Source organism: Myotis yumanensis, unplaced genomic scaffold, assembly GCF_028538775.1.
Source record: "Myotis yumanensis isolate MYYU_CA2020_CCGP unplaced genomic scaffold, mMyoYum1.0.hap1 SCAF_5, whole genome shotgun sequence".
Taxonomy (NCBI): domain Eukaryota; kingdom Metazoa; phylum Chordata; class Mammalia; order Chiroptera; family Vespertilionidae; genus Myotis; species Myotis yumanensis.
Window position 1 is genome coordinate 102,101,001 of NW_027223756.1, and position 19,870 is coordinate 102,120,870.

The following is a 19,870-nucleotide window of genomic DNA, read 5'->3' on the forward strand; positions in this document are numbered from 1 at the left end:
TTATAACAAGGCAAACTGTAATCTATATATATAAAGAGCCAGGGGCCATCGCAACAGAACGAATGACCAAATGGACGACCGAACAGGCTGAGTGGGGCAACCAGGCCAGCAGGGGGGTTAGTGAGGGACGACCAAATGACTGAAGGGCAGGCTGTGTGGGGCGACCAGGCTGGCAGAGGGGGGCAGTGAGGGGCGACCAAGCCAGGAGGGGGGGCAGTTGGGGGCAACCAGGCAGTAGTGGGGGCAGTTGGGGGTGACCAGGCTGGCAGGAGGGGGACCATTGGGAGGCCAGTGGGAGGGGCAGTTGGGGGCGACCAGGCAGTAGTGGGGGCAGTTGGGGGTGACCAGGCCAGCAGTGGGGCCAGTGAGGGGAGACCAGGCTGGCAGGGGGGGGACCATTGGGAGGCCAGTGGGAGGGGCAGTTGGGGGCGACCAGGGGTGATCAGGCTGGCGGGGAGCCAGTAGGGGCATTCAGGCAGGCAGGCAGGTGAGCAGTTAAGAGCCAGCAGTTCCGGATTGTGTGAAGGATGTCCGACTGCCGGTTTAGGCCCAATCCTCAGGATCAAGCCTAAACCAGCAGTTGGACATCCCCCAAGGGGTCCCGGATTGGAGAGTGGATTGGATTATGGTTTTATCAATCGAGTTCCACTTATACTCCAGTGGAATTTTTCCTCACACACTCCTGCAGATGTCTGGGTCTGGAAATGTTATTTTAAATATATCACTTTTATTATGCACAATAAAATATTTCATTAGCTTGAAAAAAAACGGAGGATAGTTATCCACAAGGATGTCAGGGCTTTGCCAATTATAGCCTTTGTGTTGTGATTAGGACGTTGGCATCATTTAAAAATTCCTTGGGAATGAAAATGAAAATGGATGGATTATTTATTGGTGTACCTGAAATTTAAAATCAGAGCCCATTCATTATTCATTACCTACTAATCATAGGTAAACACCTAGTATGTTGTGAACAGAGCTGTCAGCACAGGTTTACTTTTGTTTTTTTGCTAATATTTGAACAAAATCATCCTATTTACTATTGGAAAGGAAGACAATGGGTAACTATGCCTGATGCGTTTCTTCTTTTATAATTAACTAGAGGCCTGGTGCACAAAAATTTGTGCACTCGGTGGGGGGGGGGGGGGTCCCCCAGCCCAGCCTGTGCCCTCTCACAGTCTGGGACCCCTCGGGAGATAACAACCTGCTGGCTTAGGCCTGCTCCCGGGTGGCAGAGGGCACGTTCAATCCCTAGGTGCAGCCCCTGGTCAGGCTCAGAGCAGGGCCGATTGGGGAGTTGGGGCACCGCCCCCTGTCATGCACAGAGCAGGGCGGATCGGGAGGTTGCGATGCCACCCTCAGTCACGCTCAGGGTAGGGCCGATTGGGGTGTTGGGGCACCGCCCCTTGTCACACTCAAGGCAGGGTCGATGGGGAGGTTGCGGCGCCACCCCCTGTCACGCACAGAGCAGGGCCGATCAGGGGGTTGGGGCGCTGCCCCCTGTCACTCACAGAGCAGGGTCGATCAGGGGGTTGGGAATCCGTACCCTGTTACACACAGAGCAGGGTCCATCAGGGGGTTGGGGAGCTCCCCCCTGTCACGCACAGAGCAGGGCCCATCAGGGGGTTGAGGAGCTCCCCCCTGTCATGCACAGAGTAGGGCCGATAGGGAAGTTGGGGCACCGCCCCCTGTCACACACAGAGCAGGGTGGATCAGGGGGTTGGGGCGCTGCCCCCTGTCATGCACAGAGCAGGGCTGATCAGGGGGTTGAGGAGCTCCCCCCTGTCACTCACAGAGTAGGGCCAATAGGGGAGTTGGGGCACTGCGCCCTGTCACACACAGAGCAGGGCAGATCAGGAGGTTGGGGCGCTGCACCCTGTCACACTCAGGGCAGGGCCAATGGGGAGGTTATGGCTCTACCCCGTTACATACAGAGCAAGGCCAGTGGAGGGAGGTTGGGGCGCCACACCCTGTCACACACAGAGCAGGGCTGATCAGGGGGTTGGTGTGCCGCAGCCTGTCAAACACAGAGCCACAGGGCGATCAGGGGGTTGGGGCGCCTTCCCCTGTCACGAACAGAGCAGGGCGGATAGGGAGGTTGTGGCCCCGCCCCCTGTCACACACAGAGCCGCAGGGCGATCAGGGGGTTTGGGCGCTGCCCCCTGTCACGCTGATCCCTGTGCCGGGAGGCCTCGCGCCTCCGCTGATCCCGGTGCCAGGAGGCATGTTGCCCTTTTACTATATAGAAAAGAGGCCTGGTGCATGGGTGGGGGCTGGCTGGTTTGCCCTGAAGGGTGTCCTGGATCAGGGTGGGGGTCCCCACTGGGGTTCCTGGCCAGGCTGGCTGAGGGGCTGAGGGCCGTTTTCAGGCTGGTGGGTGACTGAAGCTCCCAACTGCTCCTTTTTTTCTTTTTTTTTTTATTCTGGGCCAGCTTTAGCTCTGAGGCCTCGCTGCTGAAAGCAGGTTTCTGGCCTTTACCTTCTGCATTTGATACAATGTTGCAGTCCAGCTGGCTGAAGCCCAGCTGACTGAAAGCCGGTTTCTGGGGTTTTGTTTAGCTTCTATATTTGCAACATAGTTGCTTAGAGTTGCAGCTGAGGGGCCGGCAACTCAGGCGGGGAACATTGGAGTCTGCCGTCACTGGAGCAAGCAAGCCTCCCTGTTCACTTCAGTGCATGGCTGTCAGCCGCCATCTTGGCTGACAGTTAATTTGCATAAGGATATGCTGATTAGCCAATGGGAAGGGTAACAGTCATACGCTAATTACCATGTTTCTCTTTTATTAGTCTAGATGGCGTACTCAGCTTCTCCTCTCAGAAAATCTAATATTAATACCTTGATTCTTAAAACACTATCACAAGTAAAAGTTAAAATACATACAAAAGACAAAATTGAAGTAAATATCAGGTTATAAAGGGTCTCATCACTAGTCTTACATTTTAAAAGTTTATTGAGTAGTTTATACATCAAAACTAAAATGCATGATTAGAAAGGAAAATATCGGCGTTTGAAATTTGGAGAGCATGGCTGGAATTGAATGTTTTAGGTCGTATATTTGTGGATGTTTATTGTCCTAGGAAGGTTTCCCCACCACCTCCATATCTTCAAACCTTACAAACAAAGAGATGTAGAATACTTTATATCATTATGCCAAAGTATACGGCTTCATACAAATCACAGAGATACCATGTTTAAGAGTTTCCCAAGGCAATATATTAAAAGGACATCATTTCTAAACTCAGGACAGACATGAATGTTTTATGAACTGTTGAGAGAGAGACTTCCGCAGAGGTATCACTCTGTGCCATCTTCGTTACTGAAAGACGAAGAGGCATGAAGTGTCTAGTGGGGAAGCACAAGTTCATAATCATGCTCCGGGGTGCAGGGCGAACGCCTGGTGATGCACGTCCTGAGGAGGGCATATTCTGTTTCTTCTTTAAACGATTTCACTCTCTTTGTGATGGAGTCAATGTTCTCATAGCCGTTGTCATTGGAACTCAAGGAGGGCTTGTGATGAGAGCGGGGACGAATGACTGTGTAGCACACTTCTTCGGAACCACCGCCGTCCTCATTCTCCTGCCAGGCACAAAGAAGAAAGAAATCAAGGATCCAGCCATCCACCAGATTTGAACTCAGCCTCTCACCCTCCTCTTTTCTTCTCTGATGAAGACCTTACACTTCAGGTGTCCAAGGCTTCAGGCCCTGATGTCTTAGAGACCTCACTGAGCGACGCGGATTGTGCTCTCAGTTACCACCCACTCTGCTTTCACCTCACCTCACACAATAAAAGACAAAGGAAGCACACCGCTATCCCTCCTTTATCACACATGTGGAGATAGCGTATATGCAACAATCAACACTCAGCAAGTAATGGATCAAGTTGCATAACTATAAATATTTATAAGATAAAATACAATTAATAAAATTTAGATTTTTAAATAAACTTTCAATTGCATAGACTATGAAAGAAAAATTTAAAAATTAAGATACTTCATAATAAAGTTAATAATGCTTGTGATGTAGAATTAAAAGGAATAAACTCTTTTATGTGCCTGTTGCTATCCACCATGTTTGTAAATATAAATGTTAATTCATGGACATAAAGATTGGAAACAAATGTGGAAAGCTAAAAAGAATGGATGTTTTAGAGTGGTCAGATTATATATGTGTATTTACTTGATTAACTTATTTTTGTTATATTAGTTTTGAAAATTAAAATAAGACTTCAGTAGAATTATAACAAGAACTTTCCAGTCATCTAAGTTAAAGCATTTAAAATTTTTTAAATTTATTTTTGTTTCTGCATTAAAATTCTCAAGAATATTATTTAAAATTTGAAAGATATTGATCAATGCATTTAGAAATTTCAAGTAAAGGAAGATCTACAGCTATGCTTATATAAAGGCATCTGGATTTTGACATTTATCAGACAAATGTAATATTTTTATTACCTGATTAGAGGTGGATAAAACTTCATTACCTAGAGGATAAAACATAAAAAGAAACCGACCTAAGAATGTTGGACATCACAGTTTGGGGTTGAGGAGTGGTGACAAGGGTAGAATGCAGCGGTAAGCTGTAAAGAGGCCCACCTGACATTGAGCCTTTCAAGGCTCTGGGACAAGATCATGGAAGAACATATGTTCTGAAGCAGCATCAATGCCGTTTCTGTGTAAATGGTACACACCAAAGCTGCTGGAGAACAGTGGAATTTGGAAGCGGGTAACACAATTTTGCCCACAAACATGCTATGAAAACAGAGTATGGCAAGTATGAAGGAAGAATGATTATAGTTACAAATTTAAGATATAACTTCCATAAAAGCATCACAGGAAAATCATATTTTTAAGATGAATAATCATTATAGAGATAGGTACTGAAACAAGAGTGAGTTCTTCAGATTAAATACGAAGGTTGATTACATATATGAATACTGAAGCAATTTATACATATGTTAATCTGATATCCACTGTAGTATATTTTTTCTTTTTCCTCTTTTTTTTCTTTTCTACCACTACATATATATTTTTTAATCCTCACCTGAGGATATTTTTCCATTGATTTTTGGAGAGAAGGGAAGAGAGAGGAAAAGACAGAGAGAAATATCAATGTGAGAGAAGCACATCGATTGGTTGCCTCCTGCATGAGCCTGACCAGGGCCGGGGAAGAGCCTGCAACTGTGGTATATGCCCTTGACTGGAATTGAACCTGGAACTCTTCTAGACGACCTTCTGGACAACCTTCCAGACGAAGCCGGGGCTGCGAGGGAAGCCTGGGTCCCGAGTGCCAGAGGGAAGCCGGTGCCAGCAGCTGGGGAAAGGAAGGCCCACTCTTGCATGAAGTTCATGCATTGGGCCTCTAGTATGTTAATAATTTCTAATAACTAATCATTCTGCACAAATAAAAAGTCATGTTCAATGCAGAGCTTTCAAATATAAAATGCTACCTATATCCATAAAACCACCTATCTTCATAAATGCAATAATTTAATTAAACAACTATGTTTTGACTTTAATAGTGTTTTATAATCATACACTGAGGAAATTATGTAGCCTAGAAATAGAATTCAGTTGTAGCATTAGAGACAGCAGTTTGGAGGAGCAAGTGTCAGTGTGATAGGCATCAGAAAATCAAGGACCAATGGTCCCACGGTTGGTGCTGAAGATGTTAAAATGTTTAGAAACAAGCATAGTTAGTCTCTGATTAAAAACATGGAATTTGCCATTACGAAGCTAAAGGTCAGTTGAATTAACCTTCTGAGTAGACTTCTTATCTGAAGTTAGGGCATTGATTGGGGGGAAATACGATCCTTAGAATCAGAACGAGAACAACTGAGAGGTCTGAGGACTGCAGTGAAGCTGGACGCCAGCCTCCAACAAGTCTCTCTTGTCAGGTGAAGTGCTCCCTCTGGTCTTGGATAATGAAGTTCTTTCTTCCTCAACTGAAAAGGGGAGACTCTATTTCTTCGTCTTTTCCAGCTTCTAGAGGTTGCACTCATTCCTCGGATCCTGCCTCCCTGTGCTAGCGACCTAAGGCCAGCAACGGCAGTTCAGATCCTTCTCCCACCGCGCCGCCCTGGCACCGTCTCTTCTGCATCTGTCTTCCACCTTGTACGGAACTTTGTGTTTACCCGCTGCTCACCTGGGTAATCCAGGGTGCTCCACCCACCTTCACACCCTTAATGTCATCACATCCTCAATGTCCCCTTTGTCATATTTTTTTAAAGCAGATTCAAACGCACATCTTTTGGGGCTTTTATTCTGCCTACCGCACATGTATTCTGTTTTATTTAAAAAACATGAATATATCTAAAGATTTAAGAGTATAAGAATATTAAAGTGAATATGTTAATGTAACCTTATTATCTTTCTGACAATATCCCATAAAATGACAAGGAAAGCCTTTCTTTCCTCAAGGCCATGAGATAATACATTAGAGAGCACCATGTTGTTTTCTGAAATGCTAATTTCTCTTGCTGTGTGTGTTTTTTTGTTTTGTTTTTTTGTTTTTGTAAATGTGGTAGCCCTGTTGTGATTTTTAAGACCTTAGTACACTACAGAGGCTACTCTGCAATTCAATTCAATAATTGTGATTGACTGAGAGAATCGAAGATGGCGGCATAGGTAAACACCGGAGACCGCTGCCGCAAACAACCACTTAAAAAATACAACTAAAAGACGGAACGGACATCAACCAGAACCACAGGAAGGCTGGCTGAGGAGAGACTCTTCAACTAGAAGGAAAAACAACAGCATTACGAAGCTCAGAGGAGGCGCAGTGTGGAAAATTTAAAGGTACGGTGGTGCGGTGGTGCGCACGCAAAGCGGGCTGGTGGCTGAGGGCGCGGTTGTCGTTTTCAATCAGGAGGGAGTCTCAGACTCTGGGCTACAGATCCGGGCGAGTCTCTAGGGACCCAGACTCAAACGGGAGAAGCGGGACTGTCTGGCTACGGTCCCTCCGAGGTTTGCAGCGGTTGCTGGGACAGAGAGGCAGAGCTCCTGGGGACGGACTGAGAGCAGCCATAGCTGCTCCCTCCCCCCGCCCTGTTGATCCCGCCCCGCCCAAGCCCTGCGCAGAGCCATTTGCCAGATCGCCTCAGGCAAAGGCTAGATTAGCACCTCCCCAGAGGACAGAAGTTTTCCCACAGCTGATTCTCACAGCCAGTCGGCCTGGTGGTCAAATCCCTCTAGTATTAACTACAACAATTAAGGCTTAACTAGAACAAGACTGCGCACAAAGACCACAAGGGGGTGCACCAAGAAAGCATAAAAGATGCGGAGACAAAAAAACATGACAGAAATGGAGGATATGGAGCTAAAAATCGCAATTTTGAGGGCTTGCAATAAACTTGAGCAGAGCCTCACGAAAACTAATGAGACCCTCGATGCTACGATAAAGAAATTAGAAAGTAAGCATACACGGACTGAAATAAAGAATATTATACAGACACCCAATAGCAGACCAGAGGAGCACAAGAATCAAACCAAAGATTTGAAATTCGAAGAAGCAAAAAACACCCAACTGGAAAAGTAAAATGAAAAAAGAATCCGAAAGTGTGAAGATAGTGTAAGGAGCCTCTGGGACAGCTTCAAGCACACTAATATCAGAATTATAGGGGTGCCAGAAGATGAGAGACAGCAAGATATTGAAAACCTATTTGAAGAAATAATGGCAGAAAACTTCCCCCACCTGGTGAAAGAAATGGACTTACAGGTCCAAGAAGCGCAGAGAACCCCAAACAAAAGGAATCCAAAGAGGACCACACCAAGACACATCATCATTAAAAGGCCAAGAGCAAAAGACAAAGAGAGAATCTTAAAAGCAGCAAGAGAAAGAGACTCAATTACCTACAAGGGAATACCCATACGACTGTCAGCTGATTTCTCAACAGAAACTTTGCAGGCCAGAAGGGAATGGCAAGAAATATTCAAAGTGCTGAATACCAAGAACCTACAACCAAGATTACTTTATCCAGCAAAGCTATCATTCAGAATTGAAGGTCAGATAAAGAGCTTCACAGATAAGGAAAAGCTAAAGGAGTTCATCACCACTAAACCAGTATTAGACGAAATACTGAAAGGTATCCTTTAAGAAGAGGAAGAAGAAAAAGGTAAAGATACAAATTGTGAACAACAAACATGCATCTATCAACAAGTGAATCTAAGAATCAAGTGAATAAATAATCTGATGTACAGAATGAACTGGTGATTATAATGAATCAGGGACATAGAAAGGGAATGGACTGACTATTCTTGGGGGGGAAAGGGGAATGGGAGATGCCGGAAGAGACTGGACAAAAATCGTGCACCTATGGATGAGGACAGTGGGTGGGGAGTGAGGGTGGAGGGTGGGGCGGGAACTGGAAGGAGGGGAGTTATGGGGGGGGGGGAAGAGGAGCAAATGTAATCTGAACAATAAAAATTTAATTTAAAAAAATAATAATTGTGATTGACTTCAACAGTTGGTATCAGGAATTGTTAAAAGCAACACACTCCCCAAAGTGTGAGAATCTGGTCTTAGTTATATCACCTGGTTTGGTTTAGAGGCAGAAAGGGTGCCATGAGTGTTAATATATGGACAAAAATGGTCCATGATATGCGTGGCAAAAGGTTTATTAAAGTTTACCTGTGGTCACCGGGATGGGAGAGGCCAGCCTAAAAGACTGCTTAAACAGGCCATTACAAAAAGAATGCGGAATGTAGACACTGACCTGTGATCCAATTGCTTCTGGAGTACATAAGCAGAGAATATGATGCATTCATGCCTTTAAAGTTGTGATTCAATAAATAAGGCATAGTTCTAATAAGTAGACATTGATTTTTAAATGTTATTTTCACAACCAGAATCTAAAGTTGTAGTATTTTTTAATTTTAAGATGATTTTCCATATGAAGAAACCAAAATTTAAAGAATATAAGTAACTTGCCTCAAAGTTGATATATATGGCAAAGAACTTTGGTAAAATCCACAGCGCAGAACTAGCAGACACTGGCGCTTTAAACACTTGGATTGCGGGAAACGAGTTAAGTAGGCTCGCGTGAATTGTGCGTACTCCGAGGGAGCCGTCTTAACTCCGTTCATATAGATTTGCGGTGGAGTGCGGGAAACGTGTAAACTCGGGCCGATTGTAACTGCGTATTACCAAATATTTGTTTGTTTGCCGTTCACAAAGATACCTACCTGCGTATGCGAACCGCCATCTTATATTTTGGCGGGAAATTCACCCGACACCGTAGTGTAAAGATGTGGTGGAGTCGGTGGATCTGGCTCTCAGCTCCTCCCAGAACCAAACCGGAAATACAACTCAATTGGGGAACAATCACCCTGAATTACTAACTAAAGACTATCTGAAAAGGGAAGTTATTTACTTTTATTTTTTAAAATATATTTTTATTGATTTCAGAGAGGAAGGGCGAAGAAGAGATAGAAACATCAACGATGAGAGAGAGTCATTGATTGGCTGCCTCCTGTTCGCGCCACACTGGGGATTGAGCCTGTACCCCGGGCATGGGCTCTGACTGGGAATGAACCGTGACCTCCTGGTTCATAGGTTGACGCTCAACCACTGGCTGGGCTGAGGAGGCTTTTAAACAAGGACGGACGGAAGAAGCCACCTCGAGGATGGTAGGCAGGGTGGAGATGTGCCAGGGCTGGTTATGGAGGGATATCTCAGCAGCAAGAGGTTCCCCTGAGAGGCATGAAGGCTAAACACCAAGCCAGGCTCCCCAGCCCAGAGCAACAGAGCTGGGAACAGGTGCCCATAGAGCATCCAGCTGTAAAAGGTGGCAGGGTTTCTGAATGCCAAGGAGAGGTGCAGCCCCTTTGAGACAAGGGCACCCTCTCAAAGGGCCAACTCACAAAATTTTGTTCGCAGCCACTCACCCTGGGCTCAGGTGACTCACGTCTGTCACCTGAGGAGAATCTGGGGCTGTGGCTCTGGGAGACGGGGGGAGGGGGGGGGCAGCCACCAGGACCCCTGTTCTGAGTCATCATCCTCCAGGACCGCAGCAGCCATCTTTCTGGGGCAGAGAGGTCCTCTCTGCGCAGTACCAGCCTGGGGAAAAGCAGTAACCCACCCTCTGGAATCCTGCTCACCCACAGAGCAATAGTAACCCTGCTGAGGAGTCAGTGGCACCGGCTGGGACGCAGCAGTCTGGGCAGACTCAGGGGGTGTCAGTGACCAGCTGTGGGATTAGGTCATTCCCTCCAATTTCCCATGAACCTGATTGGTGTTTCCCTCTCATGGGAAATCCAATAAGAACACCCTCCCAACTTCTGGGCTCCAGCGGCCCCACCCACTGACTCCTAGGGGCCCTGCTCGCAAGGTCGGGAAAAATCCGAGACAGAGGCAGAGGTGTGACTCTGGGGCAAGGGCTCACACTCACCATCTTCCCTGGAGCTGAAAACACCTCCCCCTCGTGGGAGACCCAATAGCCCCATCCTCCTGATTGGACCAGAGGGCCTTTCAGTGGTGAGCCTTTTCAGTGACTAAGCCTAAAAGCCAGGCAGCAGGCCCAGGCAGTGGGGTAGACCCTGGGTGCCTTGGGACACTTGCTGCCAGACCTCTAAGCCCTGTGCTAGCAAAAGCTGGCCTTAGAGCGCAGCTTGGTCCTTCCCGTGCACAGCCGAGCCCAGCAGAGGAAGCCACAAACTGTGGATCCCTTGTAGCTTCACACAGGTGACTGAGAGCCAGGCACAGACAGCAGTCTGACATTGGCTTACAAAAGAGTCCCTCCAAAGAAGCCCAGAGCCAGCACAGCAAGTGGCCAGCTTCGTGCAGCGTCAGAGCAGGATGCCTCTTGGCCATCTGTATGTCCCCTTTGGAGAAGTAGCTATTTAGGTCCTTTGCACATTTTCTAACTGGATTGTTTGACTTCCTTTTGTTAAGTTGCTTTGAATCTGTAGATTGCTTTGGGTAGTATGGACATTTTAATTATGTTGATTCTACCAATCCATGAACATGGTATATTCTTCCAGTTGTTTATATCTTCTTCTATCTCTTTTTTCAACATCCTGTAGTTTTCTGGGTACAAGTCTTTTACTCCTTGGTTAAGTTTATTCCTACATATATTAATTTTTTTGTTGCAATGGTAAATTGGACTGTTTGTTAAGTTTCTCTTTGCTGAATTAATTTATTAAATCTAGGGTTTTCTAGTACCATATCATGTCATCTGCGAATAATGAGAGTTTTACTTGCTCCTTTCCAATTTGGATGCCTTTTATTTCTTCTTCTTGTCTGATCACTGTGGCTAGGACTTCCAGTACTATGCTGAATAAGACTGGTGAAAACAGCCCTAGTCGTTTTGGCTAAGTGGATAGAGCATCAGCCTGTGGACTAAAGGATCCCAGGTTTAAGTCCAGTCAAGGGCACATGCCTGGGTTTTGGGCTCAATCCCTAATAGGGGGCATACAGGAGGCATCTGGTCAGTGATTCTCATCATTGATATTTCAATCTCTCCCTCTCCCTCTCCCTCTCCCTTCCTCTTTGAAATCAATTTAAAAACAAAACAAAAAGGACTGGTGAAAGCAGACATCCCTGGCTTGTTCCTGTTCCTAGGGGAAAAAGTTTTAGTTTTCGCCCATTGAGTATGATGTTAGCTGTACATTTGTCATATATGGCCTTTATTATGTTGAAATATGACCCCTCTATTTCTACTTTGCTGAGCGATTTTATCAAAAATGGGTGTTGGATTTTGTTGAATGCTTTTTCAGTGTCTATTGATATGCTCATGTGATATTTGTCTTTCAGTTTGTTTATGTGATGTATCATATTTATTGATTTGAGAATACTGTACCAGCCTTACATCCCTGGGATAAATCCCACTTAGTCATGGTTTGTGATATTTCTAATATATTGCTGGGTTTGGTTTGCTAATATTCTGTTGAGGATTTTAGCATCTATGTTCATCAGGGATATTGGCCTGTACTTCTCTTTCTTTGTAGTGTCTTTATCTGGTTTTGGAATTAGGATAATGCTGGTCTCATACAAAGAGCTTGGAAGCGTTCCTTCCTCTTGGATTTTCTGGAATAGTTTGAGAAGTACAGGTGTTCGTTCTTCTTTGAATGCTTGGAAAAACTCCCCTGTGAAGCCATCTGGACCAGAGCTTTTGTTTGCTGGGAGTTTTGGTTTTCTGATTCTTCCTGATTCAGTTTTGGGAGATTGTATTTTTCTAGGAATTTGTCCATTTCATCCACATTGTCCAGCTTGTTGTCAATAGTTATTCATAGTATTTTCTTACAATCCTTTGTATTTCTGTGGTGTCAGTTGCTACGTCTCTGCTTTTGTTTTTAATTTGGGTCCTTTCTCTTTGTTTCTTGATGAGTCTGGCTAATAGTTCATCAATCTTGTTTATCTTTTCAAAGAACCAGCTCTTGGTTTCATTGATTATTTATTTATTTATTTATTTATTTATTTATTTATTACTCTCTATGTCATTTATTTCTGCTCTAATCTTTATTATTTCCTTTGTAATCTGAGACTTGTTTTGTATACTAACATATGGTCTATCTTTGAGAATGATCCATGTGCACTTGAGAAGAATGCATATTCTGCAGCTTTGGTGTAAAATGTTCTATGAATGTTAATTAAATCCATCTGATCCAGTGTGTCCGTTAGAGTCACTGTTTCCTTGCTAATTTTTTGTCTGGAAGATCTGTCCAGTGAAGTCAGAGGAGTGTTAAAGTCCCCTACTATGACTATTGTTGTCGATCTCTCCATTAAAGTCCTCTAGAAGTTTTTAAAAATGATATGTTTAGGTGCTCCTATATTGGGTGCTTATATGTTTACTAGGGTTATATCCTCTTGTTTGATTGATCCCTTTAGTATTATGTAGTGACTTTTGTTATCTCTTGTGATTACCTTTATTTTGAAATCTATTTTGTCAGATATGAGTATTGCTACCCCAGCTTTTTTTTTCTTTTCCGTTTGCAAACTGGAATTACAACCAAAATATACAGTCAAACTTCAATTTTCTAATGTCTCCCATCTCAAACAATTTGGTTCCTGACCAAATTAGTCATAAAAAATGGGAACAAAACTTCTCAGGTGACAAAGATGAGTATGAGTCAGTTTACCACTAAACCTCATGTTGTTAATGTCTCAGGAAATTGTGCTGTGAATATTTATTGAGAAATATTTATTGAGAAAGAAATAGCAAACCATGCAATAAACTTGTTCAATGACAATGCAGTGTTTCACTCCAAGCAAGTGTTAAAATGCAGACAAAAACAAAAATCATTGGATAGGTTTTTAGTGAGACAGGCCCAGTGAGCCTGGAGCAAGTTCTAGTGGAGCAAAGAGACAGAAGAGAGAAAGAACCCCAGAAGAAGAGCTGTGCTGTGCCAGCACGGCCAAAGGTGAACCTGAGGAGGGGCGGTGAAGGATTAAAGAAAAGACAGACAAGAGAATACAGCTGGGGCTCGGTGGATCTCCCGTGCCTGGATGAGGACACAAAAGACCCAGGCTGCAAGCTGATGCTTTATTTTGTAGTCTGATTAAAACAAGGGTAGATTAACATGTATACAAATGTTCTTGTTTTGGCTACACTTGCTGCACCTCCCACAGCCCATTAGCTACTTAGGAAGGAATTAGGGAGGACTACAAGGTCAGGCTTAATTATGCTAGGAGGGCTCTGCCCTCCAGGCCGGGACTTGTTTGTGGCCCTGCCACAGGTCAGCCAGAGGCTTGACCCTAGAGCCACTCCCTACAAAGATCTACCTGATGTTTTTATGGAAGGGGACTCCTCTCCCAAACAATAACATCCCTCCATCCCACTTCTCCATGTTCAACCATCAGTAGCTCCCAACATTAAGGGTAAGTTCTAGTGTGTACATAAATTTTCATTTTTTTACTGTACAGTTTATTTCCTTTTTGTAAAATTTTCATTTCCATTTTATGTGCTTTTTAAAGTGTTTATAGATTAAACAGTACATTAGACATGCACTGTATACAAGAAAGGTTAAAATAGGGAGTCATTTGGGGGTCTGGAATGGATTAATTCAATTTACATTATTTCTAATGGGGAAAAAAATGATTTGGTTTTTGAACAAATCGCTTCTTAATCAGCTTTCTGGAATGAATTAAGTTCAAGAACCGAGGTTCCACTGTAGAACAATCAGCCTGAATAATCAACCAAAGACTAGTTGAACAGAAGTCTTATAACCAAGGATCTACAGAGGAAACCACATGATGAGTGGTAGAAAGGGTGGAGGCGTGAAAAGGGCTGGCCTTGCTCCCATGGGTGGTGGCTGAGATCCCAGAGAGATATCTCAGCTGCAATGGTTCCCCTGGTAGTTTTTAAACAGGTTGCTCAGGGCCTGTCACAGGGAGTGACAGACACTGACCAGCACTGGAGACCCTCCCAAAAGGCCCCAGAACAGACAGAACCAGTGCGCAAGGAATGTAGGGAGAACTTCAACAGCATGAAGAGGACATAAAAGGACCCCAAAAAGAACCAGTCAGAAATGAAGAATACAATGTCTGAAATAAAGAATACACACAAAGGAATAAACAGTAGGGTGGATGAAGCCAAAGACTGAATCAGCAATTTGGAAGACAACGTAGCAGAAAACACCCAATTAGAGCAGCAAAAATTCAATTTAAAGAGATGATGATGGTTGTTGGAAGCTACCCATTGTCTTCACTATCAGAGAAATGTAAAGAAGGAGCCCGGAACACTGGTGAACCTTGAGCCGTGGCAAGGGCCGATTGTTTAGTCAAGACAATGGTAGCTCAAGCAATTTCCTGACCAAATAGTCTCAGAGTAAATCTTTACTAATATTTACTGACCTTTAAGATAGTCTGTCTGTTACCGGAATTGCCTGCCTGACTAAGGGCTATATGTGTATCCAAAATTGAATAAAAAGTTGGCAAGGCCTGGGCACCAGTGAAGTTCTTCCCCTTGTGTTGGACTTTCTGCCTGGCCCCCAATATTTCCAAATTATTATTTCTTTTTTTTTTAAATTTTATTTTATCTTTTTTTTTAAAATTAAATCTTTATTGTTCAGATTACATTTGTTCCTCCTTTTTTCCCCCCATAACTCCCCTCCTCCCAGTTCCCGCCCCACCCTCCACCCTCATTCCCTACCCACTGTCCTCATCCATAGGTGCACGATTTTTGTCCAGTCTCTTCACACATCTCCCACTCCCTTTTCCCCCCCAAGAATAGTCAGTCCATTCCCTTTCTATGTCCCTGATTCATTATAATCACCAGTTCATTCTGTACATCAGATTATTTATTCACTTGATTCTTAGATTCACTTGTTGATAGATGCATGTTTGTTGTTCACAATTTGTATCTTTACCTTTTTCTTCTTCTTCCTCTTCTTAAAGGATACCTTTCAGCATTTCATATAATACTGGTTTGGTGGTGATGAACTCCTTTAGCTTTTCCTTATCTGTGAAGCTCTTTATCTGACCTTCAATTCTGAATGATAGCTTTGCTGGATAAAGTAATCTTGGTTGTAGGTTCTTGGTATTCAGCACTTTGAATATTTCTTGCCATTCCCTTCTGGCCTGCAAAGTTTCTGTTGAGAAATCAGCTGACAGTCGTATGGGTATTCCCTTGTAGGTAATTGAGTCTCTTTCTCTTGCTGCTTTTAAGATTTTCTCTTTGTCTTTTGCTCTTGGCCTTTTAATGATGATGTGTCTTGGTGTGGTCCTCTTTGGATTCCTTTTGTTTGGGGTTCTCTGCGCTTCTTGGACCTGTAAGTCCATTTCTTTCACCAGGTGGGGGAAGTTTTCTGCCATTATTTCTTCAAATAGGTTTTCAATATCTTGCTTTCTCTCATCTTCTGGCACCCTTATAATTCTGATATTTGTACGCTTGAAGCTGTCCCAGAGGCTCCTTACACTATCTTCGTATTTTCGGATTCTTTTTTCATTTTGCTTTTCCAGTTGGGTGTTTTTTGCTTCTTCGAATTTCAAATCTTTGGCTTGATTCTTGCGCTTCTCTGGTCTGCTATTGGGTGTCTGTATAATATTCTTTATTTCAGTCAGTGTATGCTTAATTTCTAGTTGGTTCTTTATCACAGCATCGAGGGTCTCATTCGATTTCGTGAGGGTCTCATTAGATTTCGTGAGGCTCTCATCAAGTTTATTGGCAGCTTGTAGCACATTATTGCAAGCCCTCAAAATTGCGTTTTTTAGCTCTATATCCTCCATTTCTGTCATGTTTTTTTGTCTCCACATTTTTTATGCTTTCTTGGTGCACCCCCTTGTGGTCTTTGTGGGCAGTCTTGTTCTAGTTAAGCCTTGATTGTTGTAGTTAATACTAGAGGGATTTGACCACCAGGCCGACTGGCTGTGAGAATCACCTGTGTCTGCCGCGGGAAAACTTCTGTCCTCTGGAGAGGTGCTAATCTAGCCTTTGCCTGAGGCTATCTGGCAAATGGCTCTGAGCAGGGCTTGGGCGAGGCGGGTAGCACGGGATCAACAGGGCAGGCGGAGGGAGCAGTTATGGCTGCTCTCAGTCCCGTTCCCAGAGGCTCTGCTTCTCAGAACCCCAGCAACCGCTGCAAACCTCGGAGAGAAAACTGCCCTCGTGTTCCAACTGATGCCAGACAATCCCGCCTCTCCCGTTTGAGTCTGAGTCCCTAGAGACTCGCCCGGATCTGGAGCTCAGAGTCTGAGACTCCCTCCTGATTGAAAACGACAACCGTGCCCTCAGCCACCAGCCCGCTTTGCGCGCGCACCTTGGTACCTTTGTATTTTCCACACTGCGCCTCCTCTGAGCCTCGGTATGCTGTTGTCTTTCCTTCTAGTTGAAGAGTCTCTCCTCAGCCAGCCTTCCTGTGGTTCTGGGTGATGTCCGTTCCATCTTTTAGTTGTATTTTTGAAGTGGTTGTTTGCGGCAGCGATCTCCGGTGTTTACCTATGCCGCCATCTTGGTCTCCACCCAAATTATTATTTCTTGTCTCATCTCTGTCATTTGCTCTCGGCCCTTCTCCAGATCCCAAACCCTGAACCACACAGGACATGGCTCACACAGATGGTGTAAGGGACCCTTGGGACAACATCAAGCATAACAACATCCAAATCATCTGGGTACCATAAGGAGAAGAGATACTGCAGACTGATGGAAATGCAGGCTTGTAACTGGACAACCAAGGGGTCCAAACTGCCTGTCACTTATTCAGCCAATTAAGCAGAGTCAGGGTTGAATCATATATGAGCGTTTATTCCAATAGTGTCGGCAGCATGGGAGAGCAGCAGGTCACCCACAAAAATCTTCCCTGCCCTCCCCATAAGCCAGCTGCTTATATTGGGTAGAAGGACAAAGATTATGGTGAAAGTAGGAATTACAGGCATGGGAAAGTAGGCACGGAATTATCATCATGTGGGCTGGGGGAGGAGGGTTGCAGAAGGATAGGCACCTCTGGGCCCCCTGGGACCAGATTACAGGCAAAAGGGGCTGGGGTTGTAAGGAGCAGGTGCCTCCTGAACTAGACTGTTTCAGCCATGAGGGTGTAACTCTTTCCTAATGACAGGCAGTTCTCAGAGGAGGATGTTAGCTCCCATGTCCCAGGGCGCACAACTCCCAATGAGGTTAGAATGTGCTTTTTCTAATCAGAACAGAACCGTCATGGTTATAGAGCATGATTAATATTTCTTATAATTGCCGCTGGCCCCCAAGATTCTATTTCTGCCCCTAACAGACTGGTGCAACCACTATGGAAAGCAGTATAGAGTTTTCTCATAAAATTAAAAATGGAATTGTCATGACCCAGTGATCCCACTGATGCAAAAGATTATATACACCCATATGTTCATTAAAATGTTATTTTCAATGGCCAAAATTTGGAAGCAGCCCAGGTGCCCATCAGTAGATAAGTGGATAAAAGAGCTGTGGTACAGCTCTAGCTGATTTGTGGACTGAAAGGTCCCGGGTTCAATTTCAGTCAATGGCACATGCCCCAGTTGTAGGCTCAATCCCCAGTAGGGGACATGCAGGAGGCAACTGATCAATGATTTTCTCTCATCATAGATGAGAGATGTTTCTATCTCTCCCTCTCCCTACCTTTCTGAAATCAATAAAAAACCTATCCTATGTAATAAAAGGGTAATAGGCAAATTGACCAAAGGGAGGAATGACTGACCACCAGGGGGCAGACGCTCAACGCAGGAACTCCCACAGGGGGAGCGCTGCTCAGCCAGAAGCTGCCTGACAGCTGGTGAGCACAGTGGAGGTGGGAGCGGCGGTGGTGGGAGCCTCTCCTGCCTCCACAGCAGCGCTAAGGTTGTCCACCTGCAGCTTAGGCCCGCTCCCTAAGCTGTCAGTTGGATGTTCCCCCGAGGGCTCCTGGACTGCAAAATGGCGCAGGCTGGGCTGAGTGACTCCCCCGCCCCCCAGGTGTGCACGAATGTCGGCACCGGGCCTCTAGTATTTGTATATATATATTTTAAAAACGGTGGTACATTCACATAATGGAATACTACTCCACTGTAAAAAAGAAGGAAATCATACATTTTGCAATAGTATGGATAAAACTGGAGTGTATTATGCTAAGTGAAATAAGCCAGTCAGAGAAAAACAAATACTATATGGTTTCACTTATATGTGGAACCTCAGGAAAAAAATAAACAAACAAAATAGAAACAAACTCATAGAGCCCTGCTGGAGTAGCTCAGTTAGTTAAGTGTTGTCCTGTTGGACCAAAGGGCTGCCAGTTCGATTCCCTGCACATACCGGGTTGCAGGCTTGATCTCTGTAGGAGACAGGCCTGTGATCCGTCTTCAGCATAGTCAACTTTTAGAAAACAAACAGCACGTGGCCAGTCGGTTACTGAATTTCCCCAGAGTAAAGGGGGAGAGAGGACAAGAACAAGGAACTGTGCATGTGACCAGTAGCACATTTTCCAGCAAGATCTGCCTATACCAGGTGTGGGCAACCCCTGGCACGCGTGCCAAACATGGCACGCCAGTAACTTTTGCTGGCACGCAAAACCTTCTCTTATAATCTTCCATTTACAATTTTTTTCTTAATATCGACTTTGTTATTTTTCAGATAAATTCAGTGTAGGTGCATCTTAAGACTGAACATTGAGATTAAGACTGAACATTGAGAGGAGAAACCAAGATGGCGGCATAGGTAAACACCGGAGATTGCTGCCTCGCACAACCACTTCAAAAATACAACCAAAAGACGGAGCGGACATCATCCAGAACCACAGGAAGGCTGGCTGAGTGGAAATTCCACAACTAGAAGGAAAGAGACTGAACACTGAGATTAAGACTGAACATTGCATTTTAATGTCTGTAGTAGTTACCTTTGGGGAGAGGCATTTGGCTTTTTTTAAACACGACCAATGTTAGTACAACTACATACAATCAAATAATTATTTCATCAGGAAGGACAAGAGCCTTATGATTTCACTCATATGTAGGATATAAAACAGAAAGCAACAAATGAACAAACAACTCACAGACACAGACAAACATGATGGCGGTTACCAAAGGAGAAGGAGGGTGGAAGGAGGATGAAGCAGGTGTAGGAGGTCAGATATATGGTGATGAAGGGAAACTAGATTTTGGGTGGTGAGCACACAATGCAAAATACAGATGATTGTAAACTTGAACATACAATGTTATTAACCAAGTTACCTCAATAAATTTAATTATAAAAATTGTCTCATATAACAATTTTATGTGCAATACACTATGATTTTTTTAAAAGTATGTTATTCTATTTATGATAATGATGATATTGGAAAAATATTTATTTCATTGCCCTAGCCAGTTTGGCTCAGTGGATAGAGCTTTGGCCTGTGGACCAAAGGGTCCCAGGTTCGAATCCGGTCAAGGGCACGTACTTCAGTTGCAGGTTCCTCCCTGGCCCAGGCCCTGGTTGGGGCATGTGCAGGAGGCGACCAA

General features: G+C 44.5%; 1 protein-coding gene across 3 annotated transcripts in view; it reads right to left on the reverse strand.

Moving 5' to 3' along the window:
• Positions 1–2,986: 2,986 nt before the first annotated feature.
• GCSAML (germinal center associated signaling and motility like) overlaps positions 2,987–19,870 on the reverse strand; it is a 31,221-nt gene continuing 14,337 nt past the window's right edge. For 2 of the 3 annotated variants that reach the window (XM_070414149.1, XM_070414148.1), the window contains one exon: positions 2,987–3,577. In XM_070414149.1, coding sequence (XP_070270250.1) covers positions 3,344–3,577 — 234 coding nt within the window. In that variant the 3' untranslated portion in view covers positions 2,987–3,343. Of the gene's footprint in view, positions 3,578–4,452; positions 4,482–19,870 lie in introns of all 3 variants that reach the window. The other variant, XM_070414151.1, reaches the window with a different exon arrangement.